Here is a 27,611-nt window from a genome sequence, read left to right as displayed (position 1 = left end):
TTTTACAGAAACCACATGACGCGTGTGACATAGTGATTGTGGGCACTGAGGAGTGGGCACGTCTACTATGTAGTGCACGTGATCGACTTGAGTCGCTTTTATAGGCGCGAGCCCTGTGTGAAGGGCTGTGCTTATATGCGGAGATGGGCACTGAGCAGTGGGCATCGTCACTACATTTATAGCACCTTCGGCCGTGGCCGGGACACCAGGAATTACACCTTTTTCGGGAAATATCTGGGTAGCCGTGATAACGGTTTTCGTGTGCAGGCAAGCGGGCAACCGTACAGGCTTGCGCATTGCAAACAACGCTGAAACAGTCACAATCTCTGGAAACTGAAACAGCGGCGCGCTTAGGTGAGAGCCCGGCCGCAGCGGAACTCGTACACCGGCGCTTCGATGAAGCAGCCATCGTGTGTAGTGCCGACGCAGCGTCATGCAGCATGCGTAGATGGCTTTCCCAGGATGGCTTCGGGGCTCCCGGCCTCACCGTAATCCTCTGCCGCGGTCCCCGCGGCGCGGGGCGACGGCCAGTAGAGCGAGAACGGGGGTCTCGAGCTGCGTTGCTGAAGCTGTTGTGATAACACAGTATAACGGCTGACAAGAGAGGAAAATGGTTTTTTACGGACATTTGGCCTGACAACGGTTCGCTGTGGTTCTACTGAAGCTCTCTCATCACCCGGCACCGGACACTGAGGCTAAGCTGGAGTGCGCATCTGAAAGTCTCCCGTTTGGTAGATTGTAAAGACATTCTGTGTCTAAATAAACTCTTGTCAAGAAAAAAGAGACAGAAGCAGCAGTTTTGAGTGGGGTATGGCCAACCTTAGCTCCGCTACCATGGTAATTAAACTGAAAAAAAAAATACTAATAATAATCGCATGCATTAATGCACTAATTTTGACAGCACTAATCGTTACAAATAGGAAATTCAATTAGGATAACAGTTGGGGCATGTTGACTGGGGCTAGATATTCCCCCATGTAAACTGGCAAATGTTTCCATTTATTTACTTTGATGAAGCATGTGTCTTTAAAATGTATTTCCCCTGATAGATAAACTGAAGTGCATCCCTATAAACTCAAAAGTCATCTGCTGTCATATATCTCAATAGCTTTTTTGGCTCCATTTTACAAGTCAAGATTTCACATCCCATACAAATTCAATAGGTGACATACAGTGTTTAATCTGTCAATCTTAGGGCATAAAGTTGTTTAGTCTATACTATTTTCATCCAAACAAAATGCATAGGAAAAACTAATTACTAAGACTAATTATCCTCAAACTCCCTTTATTTATAATTTGGAAAAAGGCACATGTGGATGGTTAAGGGGGCATATAAGCTGTGGTGATGGTATAGTATGAAATTGTGCTCTAAATCACTCCACTCCAAATCGTTTTATCAAATACAACAAGTATACATTCCACATTACAAAATGGTCCAAGTAGAAACATACATTTGCAAACATCCCTCCATTTTACTCCATATGCAATGTATAACACCAACAAATCTACCGTAGATACATATGGAAACTAAGGTAGATTCTGAAAAACTCAGAAAAACTTCACTTGCAAGGAACAGGCACACATCCTTTTCATAGTTGAGGTGAGAATCAGCACAGAAAGGCACTTTGCAATGTTTCATGTTTCATGTTTCAGCCATCCCTTTATAACATATGAAACTGTAAAACACAGAAAACAGATATTTTAATGTTTTTCTTTTGCGTTCAGCAGAAAAAAGCAATTCATACAGATTTGGAACAACCTGAGGGTAAGTAAATGATTATAGAATTGTAATTTCTTTAAGAGTTCCACATTCTTACCATAGGCACTTTAACCTTCAATTGCAGCTTTGGTAGCTCCCAGACATCCATTTATGGCATCCATAGTTAGGCCACCAGCCACTGCCAAGTCCTGTATAAATGAGAAACAACATTAAATAAAACAAATATCTTAATTCCATACATTGAATATAATAAATAAATAAATAAAAATACTGTGGAAATAATAATACCTTTATACTTTCAGTTTCTATTTGCACCATTAATTCATCTTGAACCCGAAATGTATATAAATATGTAAAATTTCACTGTTGAAATAAAAACAAACCAGTAAAAAGATGCTTATGATGTTACAAAAAAAAAATTACATTTCATATAAAAGCTCTTTATTATCTTCTATACTTTCTATTCATTCTGAAGGATCATATGACATTGAAGACTGGAGTAATGATGCTGAAAATTCTGCTTTGCCATCACAAGAATATTTTTTTTATATATATTCAGATAGAAAACAGTTTGAAATTGTAATAATGTTTCACAATAGACTATATCTTCCGTTTCTATATGTTTTAAATCATTAAATGCACCCTTGGTGATCATTAAAGGTGTATTTATTTTTTGTGTATATACGTGTGTCTGTAATGGGATCTGTAAATAATGATATATATATATATATATATATATATATATATATATATATATATATATATATATACATACAAACCCAGTTCCAAAAAAGAGAGGACTGTTCAAATTGTGAATAAAAACAGAATGCAAAGATGTGGAAGTTTCAAATTTCAATATTTTATTCAGAATACAACATAGATGACATATCAAATGTTTAAACTAAGAAAATGTATCATTTTAAGGAAAAAATAAGTTGATTTTAAATTTCATGGCATCAACACATCTCAAAAAAGTTGGGACAAGGCCATGTTTACCACTGTGTGGCATCCCCTCTTCTTTTTATAACAGTCTGCAAACGTCTGGGGACTGAGGAGACAAGTTGCTCAAGTTTAGGAATAGGAATGTTGTCCCATTCTTGTCTAATATAGGCTTCTAGTTGCTCAACTGCCTTAGGTCTTCTTTGTCGCATCTTCCTCTTTATGATGCGCCAAATGTTTTCTATGGGTGAAAGATCTGGACTGCAGGCTGGCCATTTTAGTACCCGGATCCTTCTTCTATGCAGCCATGATGTTGTAATTGATGCAGTATGTGGTCTGGCATTGTCATGCCTTTCAGGATTGATGGTGCCTTTCCAGATGTGCAAGCTGCTCATATCACACGCACTCATGCAACCCCATACCATCAGAGATGCAGACTTCTGAACTGAGCGCTGATAACAACTTGGGTTCTCCTTGTCCTCTTTAGTCTGGATGACATGGCGTCCCAGTTTTCCAAAAAGAACTTCAAATTTTGATTCGTCTGACCACAGAACAGTTTTCCACTTTGCCACAGTCCATTTAAATGAGCCTTGGCCCAGAGAAAATGCCTGTGCTTCTGGATCATGTTTAGATATGGCTTCTTTTTTGACCTATAGAGTTTTAACCGGAAACGGCGAATGGCACAGAATTTTCTGGAAGTATTCCTGAGCCCATGTTGTGATTTCTATTACAGTAGCATACCTGTATGCGATGCAGTGCCATCTAAGAGCCCGAAGATCACGGGCATCCAGTATGGTTTTCCGGCCTTGACCCTTACGCACAGAGATTATTCCAGATTCTCTGAATCTTTGGATGATATTATGCACTGTAGATGATGATAAATTCAAACTCTTTGCAATTTTTCTCTGAGAAACTCCTTTCTGATATTGCACCACTCTGCCCATCTTGACTTCTGAGAGACACTGCCACTCTGAGAGGCTCTTTTTATACCCAATCATGTTGCCAATTGACCTAATAAATTGCAAATTGGGCCTCCAGCTGTTCCTCATATGTACATTTAACTTTTCCGGCCTCTTATTGCTACCTGTCCCAACTTTTTTGGAATGTGTAGCTCTCATGAAATCCAAAATGAGCCAATATTTGGCATGACATTTCATAATGTCTCACTTTCAACATTTGATATGTTATCTATATTCTATTGTGAATAAAATATCAGTTTATGAGATTTGTAAATTATTCCATTCCTTTTTTACTCACAATTTGTACAGTGTCCCAACTTTTTTGGAATCGGGTTTGTATATATTCACATTATTTACGGATTCCATTATTTACACACACACACACACACACACACACACACACACACACACACACACACACACACACACACACACACACACACACACACAGCATGCACATGATGCAGCAGTTGAGTTAACCAATTTAAAAGCTCACTTGTATAATCTCCTTTGCTACAGGCACAGGCAGTGGCTCAGGAGCAGGATTTTTTTCTGACAGTCTCTCTGATTGTACCTTTGAGGCATCTGTTGCTGTTTCAGGAATCTATGGGAAAGTGCCAAATATTCTATTTAGATTCATCCAAGAAGCTAACAGGATTTAATTCCTGATATGCACATTGTAGGCGTGTCTGCTCACCTGTTCCTTTGCAGCAGTTGTGTCAACAGCTACTGTCTCAGTACCAACAAATTCTCCGGTAATGGGGTCACTCGTGGACTCAACTGAAGGCTTGAGCATGTGAAAACCAGAGGGCAAGATACCACGCTCAGAATAAAATTTTAATCTAAGAGGATTCTGAACAAAAATGCTTGAAATGATACCATGTAAGGAGTTACCGTGGGTTCCTGCAGTAGGACCGGCTGCTGCTGCTGCTCAGCCTCTGGTTCCACTAAAGCTTCTGTAGGTACTGCAGCTTCCTAATAAAAGGAATGCATGTTATGTCTGCAAATTTTATTCAAGTGAGCTCTTTTTTTTCTCAAAACAGTAATGTTGAACAGTAATCGCAGGGGTCCAAAACAACTCTGAGGTCATTTGACTTTTACTGGATAGACAAAAACACTGAGATGGATCTCCGTTTATGTTTCTCATTCACACAGCTATAAAGACCTGAAAACCTGAATCAACTAACAGAACTAACAAATATTGCTACAAGTGTGACTGCATCATATAATAATTGCTGTTAATAATGTTCATCATCTGGCTGACTACGTCTGGTATACATTTTTTCTGAAAAATCCTGTCATATGCACACAAACTGACAGTCACCACTTATAAGCTACTACTAAATATTGTAGAAACATAATTTTCTGTAAAGTTGCTTTGTAATTATTTGCATCGTAAAAAGTGCTATACAAATAAACTTGAATTGAATTGAATTGAATGGAAAGACATACAGGTCTGACCTACATTCTTAAGATTTTTTGAAAAATGTTTCAACTGTTTTTTTAAAGTAGAAATCAAACAACACTGTGCCCCTTTGACTTTCATAATATAAACAAGAACACTTAAGGTATTCTGAAGGTACAACACATGCAGCATATTAAAAGAACTCATATATCAGGGCCTTGACATCAGTCTGTCAGTCAATGGGGTCCAAAACAACTTGACTTTCATTGTATAGGCACCAAGATATATCTGTGTCTATGTTCCAGAAGAAAGAAAGCCATACAGGTTTGGAAAGACATAAGAGGGAAAACGATAATAGCATTTTTTATATTTTTTGGGGTAAACTATCAAAAAATGCAGACTGGATGGGTAGGGTGGGGGTGTTTCTAAAGAACTTACCACTTGAAACTCTTCTGGTTCAGGCTCTGCATGTACATCCTGTAAGAAAGGAAAGAGCTTGTTTAAAATATATGTGTGTGTGTGTGTGTGTGTGTGTGTGTGTGTGTGTGTGTGTGTGTGTGTGTGTGTGTGTGTGTGTGTGTGTGTGTGTGTGTATATATATTTGATAGCACTAGTTAGTATAGTGTGCCTTAAAAACATGGAAAAAAATGTCCAAGGCAATGTAAAAAGTATGGCTAATGTGAGGCTCATGTCATGTCCAATTATCCAAACAAGTGCACAGAATGGACATGACAAAGTCACCTGTTGTGCATGCAAATACACTCATGCAAAGAGTCCATTGCAATGTGCCATGAAGATGTACTGTATTGTGTCAGGCACCTCCGTTACTTCTGCAACTTTGTGGACTTCAGTAGGCTCATTTTCAATGGTTATGGCTTCGGCTTCAACGTCAGGATATCCCACGATCCCAACAACTTCCAATGCAGTGTCAGCAACAGGCTCAACTTCAGTTACTACTGTTTCTGTCACAGTTTCAACTGCAGCAACAGTTTCAGCTGTAGTCACCATCTCCTTTGGCACTTGTACCTCTACCACAGGATCTTCAGCAGGAAGCTCACGTTCACACTCCGTGTTAACCGTCTCATCAGGCTGAGCTACAACATGCATCTGCACCAGAACATCATAAAGACAAGAAAACATGTAAAACAATGTACACAAAAACAAAATGCTCACGTTTACAGATTCTGGGCTTCAGATGTTTACAGTAAATTGAATTATAGTGAGTTGCATGTTAACCCTGTAAAGCCTGACATATGATATAATATTTAGAAAAAGATAGTCTTTTGAAATCAAACTGTCTACTGAAATGTTAGACAAAATATGATAAAAATATGACAATAAAATATGCATTACGGGGACATTACGATTTTTTTTTTTTTTTTAAAGATCTGTAATGATCACCAAGACTGCATTTATTTAATAATACTGCATTTATTTAAAAATACAGTAAAAAATAATATTGTTCAATATTTGTACAAAATTTAAAAGAACTGTTTCTATATCTATATATTAACATGGTATTTATTCATGTGATTCTTCAGAATTCAAATGCTGATTTGGTGCTCAAGAAACTTTTGATTTGAATTTTTTATTTAGATTATTATTATTACTTTTTGTAACAATCTGAAAGTCTTACTGTCACTTTTGATCAATTTAATCAGGCCTTGCTGAATAAAAGTATTAATTTCTTAAAAAAAATAAAAATAAAATAAAAAATCCTACTGACATCAAACATTTTTATAGTAGTGGGAGATAATTTAGTGAACACAACAAACAATTATTAATGAAATTACTTAAATTAATTAAAATATTTTAATTAAAAATATATTTTGTTTTGTGGTGGCAAAACAAATAGTACGAAACCAAAAATAACTAGTAAATAAAAAGTTATATTAATGTATTAAGATAAAATTATCTGTCCATCTATACATATTTATACAGACAGAAATCAGTTTGGAGAAGATCAACAGCAGTTCAGACTATGAAAAGACAATGCAGAAAAGCAGAGCGGATGTGGCGAATTTCACTATAGCATCTACAAAGACAGCCTTCATGCTTTTAATGTGAAACTAGCCACAGCTTGACAGAATTTCTTCTCAAACCTTATAAACAGTAACTTAAATAACACTCGTACTCTTTTTGCCACTGTCGAGAGACTGACAAACCCCCCAAGTCAGATTCCCAGTGAAATGCTTTCAGACAGCAAATGCAATGAGTTTGCATCCTTCTTTTCTGAGAAGATCATCAATATCAGGAAGGCGATTAGCACATCCTCAAGTAATGCAGAGGTCAGACAGATTAGGCCACAATATAAAAAAGATACTATGTCGATTTTTGAAGCAATTGATAGCAAAATTCTGGAAGACATAGTGCAGCACCTAAAATCGTCAACCTGCTATCTTGACACACTTCCCACATCTTTTTTCAAAAATGTGTTTAACTGCTTAGAAGCAGATCTTTTAGAAGTGGTGAACGCCTCACTTCTTTCTGGGACATTTCCAAACTCCTTAAAAAATGCAGTTGTTAAGCCCCTCCTGAAAAAGAGCACTCTTGATAACACCATTTTGAGCAATTTTAGACCAATATCTAATCTTCCTTTTATAGGTAAAATTATAGAAAAGGTAGTTTTTAATCAGCTGAACAAATACTTACACTCAAATGGATACCTGGACAATTTTCAATCTGGTTTTCGACCGCATCACAGCACAGAGACAGCACTCATTAAGATAATAAATGATATTCGCTTAAATTGTGACTCTGGCAAAATATCGGTGCTGGTATTGCTAGATCTCAGTGCTGCGTTTGACACTGTCGATCATAACATACTACTAGAGAGACTGGAAAACTGGGTCGGGCTTTCTGGGATGGTACTCAAATGGTTCAGGTCATACTTAGAAGGGAGAGGTTATTATGTGAGTCTAGGAGAGCATAAGTCTAAGTGGACGTCCATGACATGCGGAGTCCCACAAGGGTCAATTCTTGCACCGCTCTTGTTTAGCCTGTATATGCTTCCCCTAAGTCAAATAATGAGAAAGAACCAAATTGCCTATCACAGCTATGCTGATGATACCCAGATTTACTTAGCCTTATCTCCAAATGACTACAGCCCAATTGACTCCCTCTGCCAATGCATTGATGAAATTAATAGTTGGATGTGCCAGAACTTTCTTCAGTTAAACAAGGAAAAAACTGAAGTCATTGCATTTGGAAACAAAGATGAAGTGTTCAAGGTGAATGCATACCTTAACTCTAGGGGTCAAACAACTAAAAATCAAGTCAGGAATCTTGGTGTGATTCTGGAGACAGACCTTAGTTTCAATAGTCATGTCAAAGCAGTAACTAAATCAGCATACTATCATTTAAAAAACATTGCAAGAATTAGATCTTTTGTTTCCAGCCAAGACTTGGAGAAACTTGTTCATGCCTTCATCACCAGCAGGGTGGACTATTGTAATGGGCTCCTCACCGGCCTTCCCAAAAAGACCATTAGACAGCTGCAGCTCACCCAGAACGCTGCTGCCAGGATTCTGACTAGAACCAGAACATATGAGCATATCACACCAGTCCTCAGGTCCTTACACTGGCTTCCAGTTACATTTAGGATTGATTTTAAAGTACTTTTACTCGTATATAAGTCACTAAATGACCTAGGATCGAAATATATTGCAGATATGCTCACTGAATATAAACCTAACAGACCACTCAGATCACTAGGATCGAGTCAGTTAGAAATACCAAGGGTTCACACAAAACAAGGGGAGTCCTCCTTTAGTTACTATGCCGCCCGCAGTTGGAATCAGCTTCCAGAAGAGATAAGATGTGCTAAAACACTGGTCACATTTAAATCTAGACTTAAAACTCATCTGTTTAGCTGTGCATTTATTGAATGAGCACTGTGCAATGTCCGAACTGATTGCAATATATATTTTCACTGTTTTTTTTATTTTATTTAATTTTATGTAAAATCATTTTCTTACTGTTTTAAATTCATTTTAAATAAGTACAGTTTTAATAATTTTAAAAGTTTTAAAATTGCTTGTTTTATTCTTGTTATTATTTTTCTTCATTACTATTTTACTTTCTTTTATGTAAAGCACTTTGAATTACCATTGTGTACGAAATGTGCTATATAAATAAACTTGCCTTGCCTTGCCTTGCCTATATAAACCTACCTCTGTGGCTACAGGTGTAGTGTCCTCAAACTGGACCTGTGAATAGCATATTTTAAAAAGATCATGATTAAAGAATGAACATATTCAATTGATAAAGCCTTATACATACCCATTACAAAGTCTTATTAATGTATGTTCTATAGGCATGCTGTATATTTGTGTAAAGTTAGAGTCCTTGTTAGTATGGGTTAATATGTTTTCTTTACACCTCATAAAGGAAAGTTATGAGAAAAGCATGTTAGTGCACCCTGAAAGGTAAGGTGTGGCGCCGGAGGCCTGGTAATTAGAAAAATTAGTGTGAACGGCCAAAGGCAAGGGTGTTTAGTAGATAAACAGTAGTGAAATGTCAAGGGCTGATGGGATATGGCATGTTACCATACCTCAGATTCTGCAGGGGTGGACGCTGGCTCATCTGTAGATGATGTGACCTAAAAAGCACAACATTTTAAAGCTCAATGTCCACATCACACTAAAGATTATTTCTATTACACAACTGTCTATCATAAAGTGTCTTAAACTACAGTATATTAAAATACTGACAATCATAACACTTTACAACACTTTAATTTATATATTATGAAACAACAACAAGAATCTCTAACCAAAAGTTATGAGTTTTAGACAAAACTCACTCTACCAAATAGTGAGAAATGGCAATAAAATAAAATGCTAAATGTTAATAATGCATGTTCATTGCAGAGCAAAGTGTAACACGAGTACAACATATGCATGCATGTTGCTGAAATATTGAGTATGATTTAATATTGATGTGTTTTATATTACTATGCCAGTCTCTGCATTGAGTACTGAACACTTGCACTTGCTCAACAGGAGGTAAGTGCGCCAAATGCCCCCTGTGGGAGCAGAACAAAATGTTCCATGGCTAATTTAACTCTTTGGGGGAAACAACAACAACAACGAAACAGTATGGCTGTTCTGAGATCTTCCACTGTTCCAACTCTCCAGTGCATGTACTGTACTTGTGGAAGCCCATTTCTGCCATACAAGAAAAAAGTCATGCTTTGGTATCATAATCACAATTATGACATAGCAAGTAATAATTATGACGTAAAAAGTTTGTGGAAATCCTATACCTAACAGCATATGGAAATGAAGTTTCTCTTTTCAGTGGGCCACATTTAAGGTTGTACGAGACAAAAATTTTACCTATAAAAGTAAACCTATAAGCAATCATGAATGAAAATGAATGCAATAATGCGAATCTTTTAAAACATGGTAAAATTCACCTTCATTAAGCATGAAAATGCTACAAGTTTTACCCCATCAAGCATGTTCAAATAGCACATTAACTCTAGCAGTGCTAAAATGTTTAAAACTAAAACCAGAAAATCCTAAAACTAATGACTAAAGTAAAAACCAAACAAATCTAGATTAGATAAAAAAAAAACAGAAATGAAAAAGAACATTCAAAACTATAAAAACCATGGTAAAGTATTACTGTTTAATTTATTTGTTTATTTGGATCCCCATTTAATGTTTAATATATGCTCACATCATGCTCAGAATGACATTTAACTACATGCATTGTATAAACTACAAAAAAGACTTGTACAAAACACACACACAACTGTTGTCACAAAGATGACGTTAAAGACAAAGGAGATTCTGTTAGCCACCACGCCTCCTCAGAGCTGAGCGGGTGCATGTGGTTATGAATGAGCCTACAGTCAGATATCTGCTTCACATTCTTTTCCTTCAAAAATAAAGTTTTACCAATGGCTACAAAACAATGGCTATTGTTAATTAAGTTTTTATTTAGAAAACAATTGCTTTTACAGTTCTAATTTTCAAATGTAGTAACTCCCTACATTCAGATTTAACGATAAATTATTAAAGGTGCCACCCCCCCCCCCCCCCCCCCATTATCATGCATGACAAGGCCATGCACCCCACCCAAGCACATACCTCGTCTCCACCCACCTATCTGCACATAAACATATGAGCTCCTCCTCCACACTGTCTAACACACTAGCCACTGAAACGCCCACATTGGCCCCTACAACAAATACAAGGAGAGGTGAAAGAAAGCTGGGGGGGGGGGGTAGAGACACAGAGAGTACAAAACATTCTTTTTCCACTAGCTAAACCCCTTCACCAAGCCTCCATCCATTAAGGTGGGAGCTCACCTGCGTTTCCACAGAGACATCCAGCAAGTCAACGGGCTCACGAGGATCTCGAAACCAACTGAGAATGAGACCCATGCTGTCACAGACCTGACACTCCAGTAAACTCAGCCCTTAAAGCAACACTCACTATAAGGGTATGTGCCTCTCTCTCTTGCCCTGCGCCACTCTCAGTGTGTGTGGATGTCCAACCCAAGCACTTGTGATGTCTGTGAAGCTAGAGGAGAAGCTAATTTTCAAGGGTGGGCTTTAAGAGATTGGCTGCTCTTCAAGAAGGGAGGGTGAGGTGCAGGAGTTTGAGGAGAGAGTGGCAGTGACTTTATATTTTGGGATAATTTAGGGGGAACGTCAGCTTGCATATAGGCACAATCAGTGTTAGGGAAAGTAACTTTTAAGAGTAATGCAGTACAATATTGCTTTACTCCATAAAAAGTAACTAATTGTGTAATTAATTTCTCTTAACATGGGGACAGGAGAGGTGTCAGTAAATAAATGGCAAAACAAAGTAACTTGTGTTAATTATTTGAAAAAAAAAAAAACCCTCCGAAATATTTTCTTGTAAATTTAAAAGTAATGCGTTACTTTAACAGTTACTTGAAAAATAAAATCTGATTACGTAACTTGCGTTACTTAAAATGCATGTGAAATTCCCGAATGTGAGGTTTCCTATTGAAATTATGTGTTTTCGCCCTCAAAAATTTGCCAAACAGCATTAAATGTGAATGCACCTTTATGGTAAGTAAGCAACTATAGGGTCTGGTACAAAAAAACCCAACACAAAACAAATTTTAATCACAGGCCCTTCCAGGGCTGCATTGGTTGAAATAGCGTTTCCTTGTCCCCCCTAGTTTAAATTGTGATCACTTTAGAATCCAAGCGCCCCTCAAGCTGTGCGAAATGTGTGAAACCAAGCCTAAGAACAAACACTACTATATATAACTACCCTCATATATTCAACACATTCCACAATATAAAATCCTGCAGAGCCAACTGGTGTTCAATGGCAATTATAAAATACTGTTCATAATAAGGGAGCAGCATTCAGAAAAGCTAATTAATCTTATTTAAAAATAAAAAATTGCAGTTCTGAAAAATCTGCCATGGCTCCGGGCATGCTGTACACAATGTTCCTTCAATTTTTGGTGTTCACTTGATAATTATTACCAGCTCTGAATATATTTGACTGACCTCAAAGAATGGGGTTCAATAGCACATTACCTCTGATAATGGAATGGCAACAGTGTCATCTAGCTCTTTTGCAGAGGGTTCCACTGGGGTTTGTCTTAGGTCCTCTGCAGCTTTCACCACTTCATCTTTGATGGTATCCGTGATTGGGGCTTCTACCATGACTGGTTCTGTAGGAGTTACTTCAGCAGGAGGAACTTCAGCAGGAATATCAATGGGAGCAGTCACTGCCACGGGAATGGGAACTGGGACAGGGAAAGCACACATTCCTAGGCTCCTCCATCCAGAGGAGACGAACCTCTCCTCCAAAGCCTTTCTCTGGGCCTGCTGCTCAAATCAAATGAAAGAATGAGAAATAGTTGAGTTTTGAAATCAGAACCAATTTATTTCATATCTTTAGTTCAGTTGACCTCATAATGCAGTTAGACAGGGTCTAACGACTTCACTAAAACATTGCATAAGTTAACAAAAATTGCCTGTCTAACGGTTAAAAATGTCTGAATCCAGCTGATTCAGACATTCCTAGTCAAGCGATTTGGAAGAGTCAGCACCTCTTGGAGCTCTGGATGGGGCTAAACAGAATGGACAAAAATGCTAATCGCGTCATAATGGAACCATAATCTCTTTATTATCACACTCACAGCTTCATTATCCAAAAGCAAGAGCTATCCAGTGCAGTTTACATAGGCCTCAAAAGAATTTAAGCTCTCATTGTGCATGTATGGGGTGTACAGTGGCCAGCACAATTAAGGTCAAATTATGCAACCATGTGTGAAGACCAGCATCAGCGCAGACAGAGCCAAATCAGCCAAACATGGGCCCAAGTCCATGAAACAGGCCAACATAACAGAATAAATGGCCTGCTGTTTGGGGGAACAGAGGAGGTGGATAGAAAAAAGAAAAAAAAAGAAAGAAAGGAAGGAAACACATTTTCTTCAAGGAAGGTTGTGGATGGGCCTACAGCTTAAATGTATGAGCTGATTGGAACTGGCAGTTGAGCTAAAAAAAAGTTTCTTCTGTTTTGAAGGGTGGTTAGCAACAAACAGGGAGTTAAAATGCACTCAACCCCCAGTACTATTTCCAATTTTACCAGGATGATTAGTGACGATGAAATGTGCCCTGCTCATGACCAGCTGAATCTGGGGGCTTAACAGCTAGAGAGATAAAAGATACCCCTCTATTTCTGTACTTGTGTGAAATGCAGTTCTGTTGATATGACTGCGCGACAAGGTTTTAGGATAACAAGAGAGCATTAATCAGCTACATGTTAAGCTAAGCAGAATGAAAAGGGTGAGATTTTAATGACAAACACTTTAAAAAGCGGCTGTAAAATTCAAACAAAGAGTCCAGTGTTCATATGCACAAACTGTGTGTTTCATTATGTCACTGGCCAGAGGAGAAAAAAATGTCTTGGAGTGGTGAGGCATGGTCAATATAGTGCAACATTTCTTTGCACTGACAAAATGGATACTACATCACTTTCCAAAAATATGTTTATTAAAAAGCAATGGGTTTATAATGGGTCCATTATAAACAAAACCAGTGGATGCAAACTCTGGACGAACTGCTTCTGTAGGAATGTGCCCTGAGCCATATTTGGAATTAGACTCATCCAAAGGACGTGCCAAAATCAACAAGAGTTTGGAGGTGGGGTCAAAAAGCAAGATTTGGTTTATTGCACAGACGGAACAAAGAAAAAAGACCACTAAGCAAACCAATCACACTTTAATTAGAGGCGAAACACACCCATGGAATATACACAGAAACACACAGTAATTATTATTATTATTAATCTGGTATTAATTGTTATCAGGCACAATGCTAAACAGTGATGGTCAGAAGTCAGTAGTATGTTATTTTAAATGGGCATTTCAAGTGCACAATCCAAGCAACACTTTTTTTTTAAAAGATTTTATAATGAAAATATTTGCAATATTTACAAAATTATTGTTATTTATTATTTATGTATTAATCCAAATGTTTCTAGAGATACAAGGTAGGATGCGGAATTCGGTTGCATCTCTGTACTGGTTCTTATGGGACACACCCCTTTTATTACAGAAGACACTGCAAGTAACAGTTTCAGAAAAGATCAATAAATTCTTCATATGGAAATGGACCAATGACCAGAAAACAGAAAATTATACTATGACGACAGTTCACTGAATATTATTTATAATAAATATACAGAATTAAATAACGCAATTGGAGAAAGGATAGCTAAAAATGAATTATGCTACGGTTATAAAAAAAATAAAATAAAAACGGAACAACCTACAAAAATTATTTAGACATTAAAACTGTTTGGACGCTAAAAAAATATTTGAATTGTTTGCAGCACAATGAATCTGAATACAAATAAAAAATAAAAATAGTGGGAAAGTAAATGTACTCACCACTTTTCTCATTCGGCGCTTGTTCTGCTTTCGCTTGCTAGGCATGTTTACTGTGAAGAGTGTGTGGAATGAAAGAATAAAAAGTATATTTCTTCTGCACTGGATGACGAGCGGGTCCGTCTCTGCTCTGGCAGTCAGATAACAGCAGTCAGAATGACAATACGGTTCTATTTAAAGGCGCGTTGATTTGTTTCATCTGTCTGTCTGCCGATGGGGGAAGGCAGTCCACACATCTCAGCATCAGTCTTCATTGTCATGACATGAAGTGGGCAGACCCCACAGCTCTTTGTAAAGTTGCATAACATTATTACAACGTCACTTTTGAAAGCTACTCCACATACACACGCAATTTCAGAGAAAACATGAAAACATATTATAGGAAAGTCCATTTAAAAATCGGTGTCTTGCACAAGTGGTGTTTTAGTTGGACTTGGCCATGTAAAAAGTAAAACTAATGTTCCACGTTTAAATTACAGTAACAATTGCGTATATTCAACATGTGTGAATGTGTGTTACAAATGAAAAAACTTACCAAATCATTTTTAATTAGACCTATACATACATATAGGCTACATATAGGCTGCAAGTTAGTGATTTAAGTTCTATCTACATACACATACACACATGATGTTGCACATGATGTTCCAGTCTAATAGACATACATTCCTGCTCTATTTCTCTCAGGGACAACAAAACACACACACACACACACACACACACGCACGCACACACACACACACACACTTAGCTATCTAAATGGGGACATTCCATAGGCGTAATGGTTTTTATACTGTACCAACTGTACTGTATATTCTATTGCCCTACTCCTAAACCTACCCCTCACAGGAAACTTTCTGCATTTTTAAAATGTTTAAAAAACTTTATTTTTAAACCAGTTTTACAAACTAGGACATCCCCAAAGGGATGTTTTTGGAGATTTTGTCAGGTTTAGATCACTTTTGGGTACAAATATGTCCACTTTAGACAAACTACTAACTATAAGCAATTAGACATTCTGTGCAACTCTCAATAATTTACATCTTTAGGGGGGTGCACGAGAGGAGGTACAGGGTTAAAGTGGGTCTTTGGGTTAAACAAAATACTGATACAATATACATTTATTTTTAGTTGTGCTTAGGTTGCTACAGTTGGATTGTTTTTGTTTTGCAGAATGTTCTTAAAATATGAACAAATAAAGTATCAAAAATATTGTGCGCTATAATGTGCATGTAGGTGAGATGTCCTTTCATCAAAACTGTATGCATTGCATACTTGATATTGATTGGAATGGAATTTACTTCCTGCATCTCATCTTACAGGTCTTTAATTTCTCTCATTTAAACACTTCCTTTCACTTCCATCCTTGGCTATTTATTTTTCCATATCACCCTTTGTCCTCCTGACACACTCCACTACCAGTCACCACTGTCACTACTTAAATCAAACCCTCTACCAGCTCTTAGGACCTCCCTCCTCTTAACAAAATTAAAAATATTAATAAAATACGTTGGACACTTGAGTCTAAGCACATACTGTGTTCATTCTTTATTTTAAACAGGGAATATAACAGTACATTCTTTCACTTTTTAATTTCCTATAACTTTATAATAATTTTTAGTAACACGTTAATTTAAATATAATTGTGCCAACCTTTATCAATAATAGGATAAGAAGTAGTTTAGAACATCCTAAGTGTACTACAGACATAACTGGGTAGGTTGACCATCTTAGATCTGTTACAAACCAACTACACAAGCTTTATAGCTTAACTAGATTTTCCTGCAGTTACCGCTAAAAACAAACTCAGCAGAACACATTTGTTGATCAGCTGAAACCTAAGACACTCATCTTATCTCATATCTCTTCCTGTGATGTCCCTTTGTGTTCTTTGACCAGTCTTTCAGAAAAGTGTTTCTATATTTCTCAGTTTGATAGTAATCAGAGTCAATGGGTCCTGGTGAGTCATTTAAAGTGAGGAACATGTCTTCATTAGATGGCGTCACTGTGTGGACTCTTTGTTTAACACATTTAGAGGACCAGGTTGGTTTCAGGGGTTTCACAGAAGGGTCCACTGCCTAATAGAGACCCTCAGCTAATGTAATTTTATACTTATGCCACAGGCACACTATGCATGGTCGCCCATCAAAGTCCTTCACTGGTAAGAGAAAGTGAACAGTTAAAACAAATTTGTGGCATATAATATAAATAAGGGGGGAAAGTGGTCTAATTAAAGGCTTCACAACAACTCACCTCAAATATCTCCTTCCTAAAGTGGACCTCCAGAGTCTGCAAAAAAATAAAAGCATAACAGTGTTATTTAAATATATATTGTTTAATATATGTCAAAAGATATATTTTATGAACATATTAATGAGGACAGAATGATGTACATGGCCTTCAATCTGTAAAATTCTGAGCAGACAAAATGATTAACCAGGGCTATATATATATATATATATATATATATATATATATATATATATATATATATATATATATATATATATATATACATATATATATAAATAAAGAACACATTAATAGACAGAAAGATAATAGACATAAGACGAAATTTATTACATTAAACATTTTAGGTAATATAATCAAGGATAATCTTGTGCGATATTGATATAAAAAATACAAAGAGAAAGAACATATATTCCATTTGTTGTTATCAAACACATGAAGTGCATTAAACATTACATTACATCAAGGTTTATATATAAAAAAATCGCTAGGAGTTTGTGAGTTTAATGAATAGCTAATAATGAATTAAATCATAAAATTGTACAATTAAAACAAATCATTTAAAAATAACAACTCATTACCTTAAAACAAGGTGAAAGAGGTTTGGATGCATAAAAAAGAGAATCCCTGCATTACATGTAAATAAGATTATTATATTATTATAATAATATTTTAATATTATATTATATTATTATAAGATTTTTTTTTACATTTGTGCGTTTGAAAGAAAAAAGCCTTCTAAAGACTTAGTAGCTAATACATGGTTAACACATCGAGTGCTAATTCAAATAAAAATGCATGTGTTAATCAGTAGTTAATGCAATGTTGAAATGTTGAGAAAACTAGTAATTTACGAATACTTTATTGCTATAGTGTAATTATATAATCAATTAAATGTAACTGTAGTTAAGTACAAGTAGGCTACTTCATTTTTGTAATAATTTGCATCACAGCACAGGTCACGTTACATCGTATAGCGCGTTGTTACCTAAGGTATGTCACGATAGTTGTTGTCTAAATTGATTCTCCTATGGCAATAATATTCTCCCGCTTGAGCTGCTGCAGCGCACGGGGAATACTGAAGGATGACGTCTACACACGCACCTTAACTTTGTCAAATGTAACAGATCTGGTGGCCAAATCTCACATTAAGCGCATCTGTTTAAGCATCCGGGTTTGACAAATGACATTCATTTATTAACACGTGATAATCTTCTCTGGCATCTGTCTCATTTTTGTCACTTTTCAATATAAGTTAAAGATACCATAACATAAAACAATTCAAAAGTAGTATATTATGATTTCCGGTCATGTCCAGCGCTCGCGTTTCAAAATAAGAGTTTAGACTCTTACGAAACGAATCATTTCTGGATTAACTTTTCTGTTTATTTTTAGTAGTAGTAGTTTAGCGAAATAGGCTAGATGGTGCTGTGATTTTACAATTATTTTTATTATATTTTAGGGTTTCTCACCTTTTTTAACATTTTGCATTTAAGTTACTGCTCATTTTCACGGCACGAAGTTTCTGTATACAAACTTAATATAAATAAATAAATACGAAAGTATGATCACCACAGGACATGTAATCTTCCCTTGTATTTCATGTCAGCTGCGTGCCTTTAATAAACAAAGCCTTTAACACAAAATAATACCAGACAAAGTTTAATTTTAAGACCTTTAGATGGTGCTGTTGATACGCATTAAAATGCCACCCAGTTAAAGATGTGGCCATGCTCCTGTAAGTTCAACAATTTCAATTAATGTTGATGTTTACAAAGCTTGTAAACTTCTGCCCAGTTATAAACCCACTCACATGGTTTTTGCATATAGTTTTTTATGTTATCTAAGAAGTCGTTTATTTATTATTTTATTTCAACTGGCTAACTTTAAGATTGTCATTCAATGTAATTCTAAACACAAAAACAATAAATAGGCTACTTTAAATGTAAAAAGTATTAAGTTTCAAAACAATAAATACTAAAAGTTATTAATCCCATTAATCATGGGATACATTTACACAAAACATTCACAGAATGTCAATCTACTTTAAATAGCAGGTATATTTTTTAAAATGAATTTCATCATTTGACCTGATGCTTTTAAGTGTAAACATTTAAAACTGCTTTTGATATACCTCCTCCACCCATATAGTCTCCTTCTATTGCCTGACTGAGAATGCATTAACCCAGATTCTTCCAAAGGCCAAATGTTGCTTTTAGCATCATGGGAATTATGTTACATAGAGCAGCAGAAGTGGAAAATAAGATGAAACCTTGGTACCCAATAATAAAAAAAAGATAGTAAAGGGGCCGGAATCAACCGTGTGTGTGTGCCAAACATACAGCACGCATAGCTTGGCAGTTGTAACTCCACAGGCTGTCTGCAACCCCCTTAGTCAGTATTACTAGACTAAATGGTTTTCCTCTAAATGGAGCCAAAAAGATACCATTCTTTTTCCAGATTTTGGGTGTTGTGAAATAGCTTTAGCCAATGTTGAGGTACAGCACTTTGCTGTCTCTGCAGGTCTGTTGATACTTTACAGTCACCACGTTAGAATTGAAGCAATAATAAATTGCACGTTTACTTTCTTGCTTATGTAGTAGTAGCTTCTGTTATTGAAGTCATATCGAAGTTAAAAAAAATCTCAAAGGAAAAAAAGCTTAGGTTTGCGTAGCTAAAAAATTCTGTAGCTTATGTGTTTTCAAGCTGCTAAGAAATAAATTATTATGGGATAATGAAAGACATAATGGAATACTATGAATACTAAAAGGTACTTAAAGCCAATCTTTTCAGTCTCTCTCCTTTTCTCATAAGTGTAGGTTTAATTAGCTATGCATTCATTTGCTTTACATGGTAAACTAACTGTGAGAAATATCAGTGTAATTTATGATTTTTTTTAAATGTATTCACAACAGTGTCTTGCATGGAATTTTAGTGGATTTTGTCTACACAAGACTGTATACTATGCATTAAACATACAGGATTGCAGAAGCAAATAATAACCCCCAATTTCCACTAGAAGCGTAACGGCTGCGTTACGGCTCCGTCACGGCGGCGGAGTCAATAGGTTTCCATTAAAGTCAATGAGTGTATTTCCACTGAATGCGTTACAGCTGCGTTCCGATTCCGGCGATCTGCAGCCCTCCGGAGCAGATACGCAGAGCTTCTATTTTTGCCGGATGCTGGAGCGCTCCGCAGCACTACAGGGCAGAGTACGCAGGACAGGAAGTCGAGTGACAAAACAGAACAGCCAGAAACAAAATAAAAGATCCGTTTAATTTTCAAAATAAAATACACCGCGCTCATATTTCCCTACACTACACCTTGAAAACGTCATAATGGGCGGAGACAGGCTTGTTGAAGTTTTAACCCCGTTGACACGATGGATGAAGAAATGAAAAGAGAAAAGAAAAGAGTTCTATCCTATACTCCTTCAGATGGAAAACTGTTCCTGGTTTGGTAGTTCTGTTTATAGAAACTACATATCGCGCGATCACACCAGAATTCGCGAGATTACATGGGGCATCGTGACGTCAGCTGTCAGTCATGACCGCAGCTGTTACGCAACAAATACGGACCTGGTGGGTATTGACGGACGACGGAACACGGAGCTGTCACGCAGCGGAGCCGTTACGCATCTGGTGGAAATTGGGGGTAACAGTAGCTTGAAGTACTATAAATACAGGTAGTGCCAGTTCTGTCTCATTAATGAAATTTTGTGACATGTCTAATAACTGAGGCACAGGATGAGTTAAATTGAGACATTTTTGTTCTGTATTAAATAGCAGTTTAACCAGATTTCCTGGTGTGGAATGTGGATATGTAGGTTATGTAGTTTTTGGTTTAAATATTTTTTATTATTAGAAATGTTAGCAGACAGTCACTTGTAATTACACTTTTTAAAATACAAACATATATAACTTACATTTTAACAAATAAACATCCACCCCCCCATCCCACCCAAAAAAAAAACAGACCCTTTAGTGCTATTCAGTGGTAAAAGTAGGTACTGAAGGCATAATAAACATATTAATCATGAAGAATGTAAAAAGGCAATAAAAGGGGACCACATTTTTTTCAAATAACACAATCTTGTCTATTAGGGTATACCTGATTCTTTCCAAATGTAGTGTACTTGTCAACTCTGTCAGCCACAATTTCAGAGTTAGAACCTATTTTTTCTTCCAAAACAAAAGGATAAGTTTTTTGGCAGAGATCAACCCATATGAAACAAACTGTTGTTGTACCCGTGTAAGTCTCAAAAATTATTCGGAAACTCCAAATATAATTAATATAGGATCTGGTTCAATAGGAATGTCCATTGTATCTGAAAAACTTGGAATATTGTGTTCCAGAAACTCTGTAAGAGGAAGGGGAGGGGGAAGTTGTGGCCTAGTGGTTAGAGAGTTTGACTCCTAACCCTAGGGTTGTGGGTTCGAATCTTGGGCTGGCAATACCAAGAATTAGGTGCCCTTGAGCAAGGCACCGAACCCCCAACTGCTCCCTGGGTGCTGCAGCATAAATGGCTGCCCACTGCTCCGGATTTGTGTTCATGGTTTGTGTGTGTTCACTGCTGTGTGTGGGCACTTTGGATGGGTTAAATGCAGAGCTGAATGTCATGTCACTCACTGTAATTTGGGACACAAGACATAGCTATGAGACAGGCTGGCATCTAAAAATTGACATTTGTCACACAGTGGAGACACTTCTGGAAATATTTTATGCAATTTACACTTGGAATAATGAAGCCTGTGAAGTCTTGCATTAATGGAACATCTGTGGACCAGTTCAAGATTTTGTTCCCAGATTTCATTAGGAATTTCTACTGCAAGTTCTTCTTCCCAGGCAGATTTAATGTTCTCCATAGATGGACTCTTCAGCTGTTCTAAGCCCTTATAGAGCAGGGAGATGTTACTTCCATCTCCAAGACATCTTTCCAGAAATGTGTCCAGGTACATGGGTGTAGTGGTGACATAATTAGCAATATTACACTTCACAAAGTCTCTTATTTGAAGGTACCTAAAGAAGTGATTAGAAGGAATACTGTATTTCTCACACAGCTGCTGAAAGGAAGCAAATTTTCCATTTGTATATAAATCCCCTACATTCCGTAACCTTAAATTTTTCCAAAACTCAAATGCACTGTCTAACATTGAAGGGCAAAAAGAGGCGTTGGCTGAGATAGAGAGTAAAAATGACATTTGGGTGAATTTAAAATGTGTCTTTAACTGTTTCCAAATATGAACAAAGTTATGAATAACAGAGTTATGATTATAAAGTGAACTAGCTATACCTTTGGGTGATAAAAGTATTGCATTAATAGAATAAGGGAGACATTCCTCTTTTTCCAACACCAACCAGTTCTCCTCCACTGGAGTAAAATCTATCCATGACGTCAAGGCCCTCAGGTTTGCGGCCCAATAATAATAAAGAAAATTAGGTAGGGCAAGCCCTCCCTGTATTTTGGGTTTACACAAGTGGTGCTTAGAAATCCTATGGGCTTTATAGTTCCAGACAAAGGGAACCAGGATAGTGTCCAGTTTTTTGAAAAACGATTTGGGCAGAAATACATGAATGTTCTGTACAAAAATGTGGGAGAAATATAATCTTAATTGCGTTTACCCTACCCACAAGAGTATTGATCAGAAATTGATCATGGGTTTAAGTTTAGATAACAGAAGTTGAAATTTGGCCTTTTTGTCACCTGAATTCCTAGGTATGTAAACTGTTCTGAAGAAAGTTTAAAGGGCAAATGCTGAAGCCAAGAAGAATCTTTGATAGTAACTGGCATCAACACACTCTTGTCCCAATTAATTTTATATCCTGCAAATGTACCATAGTAATTTATCAGATTAAGGATATTTGGAATGCTACTATTGGGCTCAGAAATAAATAAAATTACATCGTCTGCGTATAACACTAATTTATTATCAGTACTTCTGGTTTTATAGCCTTTAATTCCAGTATGTGTTCTAATAGCCTCAGCTAAAGGCTCAATCGCTAATGCAAACAAAAGGGGTGACAGTGAAAATCCCTGTCTTGTACCTCTGTGTAATTCAAAACGAGAAGACATTGTTTGATTTGTGAGAATTCTTGCACACGGACTAGAGTACAACAATTTAATCCATGAAATGAAATTATATCCGAGATTAAATTTCTTTAATACGTTAAATAGGTAAGGTCATTTAGTTTGATCGAATGCCTTCTCTGCATCCAATGACAAAATGGCTAGATCTTGCTGCAAGCCTCTTGAAGAGTAAATTATGTTAAAAAGACACCTAAGATTAGAGGAAGAGTTACATTTGGGTATGAAGCCCTTTTGATCTGGATGAACCAAATTTCTAATTACTGTGTTTAGTCTGCATGCTAAAGTTTTTGCCAGAATTTTTTGATCTGTGTTTAAGAGTGAAATAGGTCTATAAGAACCCAGTTCCTCTGGGTTCCTTCCTGTTTTTGGGACTACAGTAATAATTGCCTCGTTTAGGGAGGATGGCAGAGACTGATCTATAAATGGCTGTTTATAAACCCTATATAAATAAGGTGAAAGTAATTAGTTGCAGGCTTTATAAAATTCATTACAAAATCCGTCTGGACCCAGTGTTTTACATTCTTTTAGAGATTTTATTGTATTTCTTCAATAGTAATTTCCGCGCCTAACTCCTCAATTTGCTCTTGATTTAATGAGGGTAGATTTTGTTGGTCTAGAAACTGAGCAATAACTGAAGGATCTATACTTCCTTTCGACGAATACAGTGCTTCATAAAATGATTGAAACCTACTATTTATATCCTTAGAGGAAGTAAGAAATTCTCCTGTGTCTGATTTAATTTTGTATATTGTTCGTTCAGATGCTATTTTACGAAGTTGTCGAGCTAAAAGTTTTTGAGGTTTATCACCAAATGCACAATATTTTTGTTTTACATACTGAAAGGATTTCGAAATTTTAGAACAGAGAATTTGATTCAATTTATATTTAAATGCACACTTTTTTTTTATATTTTTCAATACATGGATGTTTAGAATTTTCCATATCTAATTCGTGAATTTGAACTTCTAATGCCTCTAATTCAGCCCTATTTCTCTTTCTCTGAAATGCTTGATAAGAGATAAATGTGTCCCATAACACCCCCATAGAAATGTCCGGCTTGTCTTTCATTTCAAAAAAGTTTTTAATGTCTTGTTTTAAGTGATTAATAAAGACTTTGTTTGTAAGTAATTGAGAATTAAGCCTCCAATTTCTTTGTGGTTTCTCCATATTATCTATTTTAATAGAAAAGGTCATACTATCGGATATAATAATATTATGATATTTAGCTGTACAAACCTGAGGCATAAGTTTACCATCCAGAATGAAATAATCTATTCATGTATATAGATTATGATCTTCAGAATGAAAAGAGTATTCCCTAGCTGGTTATGTAGTTTTTATTTAATTTAATTTTATCCTGGTTACAGACAGACAGATGGTTCTCAGCAAGACCTAATAAGTTATAGCCACACACACACACAGATATATATATTATCTTAAATACCTTTTAAGTGTCCCCATTGATGAAATCAAGTATAATCTACATAAGCTCTCCACCCAAGAGAAACTCAGGGGTTAATGGAGAGCGGTGAGTTGAGTTTGTCCAGCCTCTGGAGAGTCTGCGGGAACAGTCCTGTCTGAATGAAGGTTACAGACACTCTTACAGAGAGAGTAGGCAGAGAACAGACGCATCCTGGCTGACAGAGAGCGATCTGTGAAGAACAAACAATCCTGAACCCTAGGTACAGCTCGGTAAGTGTCATATGACATTGACTTTTATCCACAAACCATTGCGTTTTAACAGGCACACTCTGGAGAAGGGTTTGTGTGGCACGTAGCTTGACTGCAAGATGCCCTTTCTCGGCGTGCTAGTAGAGTTCCAATGGAGATGAGTCATCTGTCAAGTTTCACAGCTGAAAAGTTTCAGTTAAAGATGTTTGTAAATAAGAAGTATGAGTTAAACCCTGAGCCGCTGTTCAGTGCACTGATTTATGTATCTATTATTATAGATCAGTGGTTCAGTTCAATCTAACAAAGTTGCCATGTTAACCTGGGTTTCCATAGTTACTACAGTTATTGTTATAGCCTAGTCACAATTGATTAGTATGTCCTTCAAACAGTGTAAGCATATTTCTATTTATTTGTTTGATAATACTAGAATGCAGAATTGCCTTTGAACACTTCAATTATGCCGTTGTAGTATTCTTGAGGTAACATTGTTACATGTAGGCTATAGTATTTAATATGGTTTATATATATATATATATATATATATATATATATATATATATATATATATATATATATATATATATCACTAAAACTTTAAGTTCTTTATTTCTTTATTTTAGTTTCATTAATTTTTTCACATCTCAGCAGTTGGAGATGCAAGGTGCATTCATAAAGCAGTAGCTATTTATTATTTCTCTTTGTCAGTTAATAAGGTGAAGGTACATCTCTTCACCCAGCTATGATTTTTCTAGCATTTTATGGCTTGTGCATGCAGTTAACACACTGTATAGCACTTAATGTGTGTGCAGCAGATATAAGGAGGTTATTAGCTTTGGTGCTCAGTGTTGCATTGAGACTGTAATGTAATATTTAATCTCAAAGCTTGTTTTGAATTCCCAGTTCTGTGCCTTGATTTGAAACATTTTGCCAGAGTGTTTTGCCCCAGTTATTGATAACTAGATCAGAGGAAGATATTTGTCTTTCAATTAATCTCAGAGTTAACCATACCCCCCTTTTTATTTTATAGCTTTAATATTTTGGATTTTTCTGCTAATTTATTCATTGCCTGAGCTCCTATAACAAGAAACATTTTATAGTTTGAAACATACTGTAGCTAAATCAGTATAAATGAACTCTACAACCCTTAACTAAATATAGAATCCTTCAGACTACTTCTAACATAATTTGAGTACTGCAGTTTGACCCCAGTTGAGGATATCGGTTCAGGTACAGTGCATTGTGCCATCCTTACACAGGAAATTCAAGTGTGAGAGCTTTCTGCATGGGGAGTGTGGTCAGCGATTTCCCCTCATCGCTCAGTGGCTCCATCAAGATTGCTGGATTTATGACACTGTTATTTTCCAATGCAGTCTGACCTTGTTGCTGTTTGTGCCTGCAGTGTTTAGAGGTTTCTCTGGACAACCAGACCTTGGTGAACAGGAGTTACTGCTTTGAACTACAGAAGGTGTGAGGAAGAACAAGCTGGGAGATAAGCAAACAGTGGATACAAAGAGAAGGTAAATGTCTTGTGTCAGAAAGAGTGCCATCAGCAGACTGCGACACCAAAAAATTGGTTATCTGCGGCTTCCACATATTGTTTGATGTGGTCAGCGGTGGCGAATCTGATCAGCCTTTTTCATCATATGATTTTGATCCTTTTTGTCATCGTGATAAAAATTTGCACCCAATAATTCATCAATAATCTCAGCCAGTGTTCATTATTTTTGTAGATCCTCGTCTACTACTAGAACAACTTCTACCAGAACAACTTCTTCCAGAGTGTGAAACGCCAAAATCAACCAGGACTAAGTTTGTACTTCTCTTTTAATTCTACCAAACTCTCTTATGTTAGCTGCCAAGACAACTAGAGCAAGGAATCTCCTTAAAGAGCCATTCAGAGCTAACAAGACAGAGGCAGGGAGGGAGTAAAAAGAAGAAGAGAAGAGGAAGGGTGGGTGGAGAGCCGGAGAGAATTGGCGCTCAAGTGTGAGAGAGATACATCAGAACCTAGCGAGCGTCTCCTCTAACCATTGGCACATTTCAAAGCCTCGCGCCTCGCACCTCGCACGGAAGAATCTGACAGAACGCGGTTAGCATCTGAGACTTGCAATCGCGCAGACGGTTGAACAAATGGGCTTTTATTTGAGGAGCAACAGTTCAGAAGGACTCATCTGAGGCGACTATTATTGCGGATGATTTTTTGAGAGACCTGCTGATTAAGAGAGATCTAAATAGTGACTTAAGATCTAACAACAGTCCAGAAAGCCAAAAAGGAGAGGGGAATTCACAATGGATGGATTCCCTTGGATTTTTTGGCAGTGCTGATCTGTTTTTTACTTTGTTGGTGCATTTGGATCTAAGAGATTCTGCCTTAAGGAGAAACAAGCTTGTAAGGAGTTCTGGAAAGGATCAGTTCCACCCTGGACCACACAAACTATCTAAAGGAGGTCTGGAGAGCATGGGGAAATCAAACAGCAAGCTCAAACCAGAGGTGGTGGAGGAACTAACCAGGAAGACCTACTGTAAGTGCTTTTTGACTACACTTTATAGAATAAAGATTCAATTGAAAATAAAACACTTTGGGTTCCCCAAAGAACCCTTCATTGAACACCTCCTAAAAGAATAATTTTGGTGCAAAAGAAGGGTTCAGTGGATGATACGGGTTCTACATGGAACCATAGCAGC

General features: G+C 36.7%; 2 protein-coding genes and 1 long non-coding RNA gene across 8 annotated transcripts in view; 1 reads left to right on the top strand and 2 right to left on the bottom strand.

The window, feature by feature from the left end:
- Positions 1 to 1,268: 1,268 nt before the first annotated feature.
- Positions 1,269 to 15,168, bottom strand: LOC132114438 (calphotin-like). 5 transcript variants are annotated; one of them, XM_059522559.1, is made up of 11 exons: positions 14,921 to 15,167; positions 12,558 to 12,851; positions 9,576 to 9,623; positions 9,196 to 9,231; positions 5,843 to 6,130; positions 5,462 to 5,500; positions 4,534 to 4,593; positions 4,316 to 4,405; positions 4,115 to 4,222; positions 1,818 to 1,908; positions 1,269 to 1,676 (listed from the first exon to the last, which is right to left on the bottom strand). In XM_059522559.1, exons 1-10 carry the CDS (start codon positions 14,963 to 14,965, stop codon positions 1,828 to 1,830), a joined length of 1,089 nt encoding a protein of 362 aa, XP_059378542.1. In that variant the 5' UTR covers positions 14,966 to 15,167; the 3' UTR covers positions 1,269 to 1,676; positions 1,818 to 1,827. The 5 variants fall into 5 exon arrangements, with proteins under 5 accessions (XP_059378542.1, XP_059378541.1, XP_059378545.1 ...); XM_059522558.1 differs by having other exon boundaries at positions 4,513 to 4,593; positions 14,921 to 15,163; XM_059522562.1 differs by lacking the exon at positions 5,843 to 6,130 and having other exon boundaries at positions 4,513 to 4,593; positions 14,921 to 15,168.
- Positions 15,169 to 16,440: 1,272 nt separating this feature from the next.
- Positions 16,441 to 18,431, bottom strand: LOC132114437 (uncharacterized). Its single transcript, XR_009425322.1, has 3 exons — positions 18,272 to 18,431; positions 17,171 to 17,206; positions 16,441 to 17,075 (listed from the first exon to the last, which is right to left on the bottom strand). It is a non-coding gene; the product is annotated as an uncharacterized LOC132114437 (long non-coding RNA).
- A 6,368-nt stretch (positions 18,432 to 24,799) lies between these two features.
- LOC132114436 (neuronal calcium sensor 1-like) overlaps positions 24,800 to 27,611 on the top strand; it is a 31,124-nt gene continuing 28,312 nt past the window's right edge. For both annotated transcript variants that reach the window (XM_059522555.1, XM_059522556.1), the window contains exons 1-3: positions 24,800 to 24,947; positions 26,326 to 26,443; positions 26,657 to 27,448. In XM_059522555.1, coding sequence (XP_059378538.1) covers positions 27,220 to 27,448 — 229 coding nt within the window. In that variant the 5' untranslated portion in view covers positions 24,800 to 24,947; positions 26,326 to 26,443; positions 26,657 to 27,219. The remainder of the gene's footprint in view (positions 24,948 to 26,325; positions 26,444 to 26,656; positions 27,449 to 27,611) is intronic.

This window comes from Carassius carassius, chromosome 34 (genome assembly GCF_963082965.1).
Source record: "Carassius carassius chromosome 34, fCarCar2.1, whole genome shotgun sequence".
In the NCBI taxonomy this organism is placed as follows: domain Eukaryota; kingdom Metazoa; phylum Chordata; class Actinopteri; order Cypriniformes; family Cyprinidae; genus Carassius; species Carassius carassius.
Note: the sequence above shows the minus strand (reverse complement) of the source record. Positions and strands in the feature narration are given on the sequence as shown.

What these genes read in the sequence shown, in the direction of transcription:
- LOC132114438 (XM_059522558.1), bottom strand. Translation starts at nt 14,965, where the DNA reads ATGCCTAGCAAGCGAAAGCAGAACAAGCGCCGAATGAGAAAAGTG. An exon ending in CTACACCTGTAGCCACAGAG is followed by an intron (nt 6,131 to 9,195) that starts GTAGGTTTATAT and finishes GTTCTGGTGCAG; the next exon opens with ATGCATGTTGTAGCTCAGCC. An exon ending in TAGCAAAGGAGATTATACAA is followed by an intron (nt 1,909 to 4,114) that starts GTGAGCTTTTAA and finishes TCATTTATACAG; the next exon opens with GACTTGGCAGTGGCTGGTGG.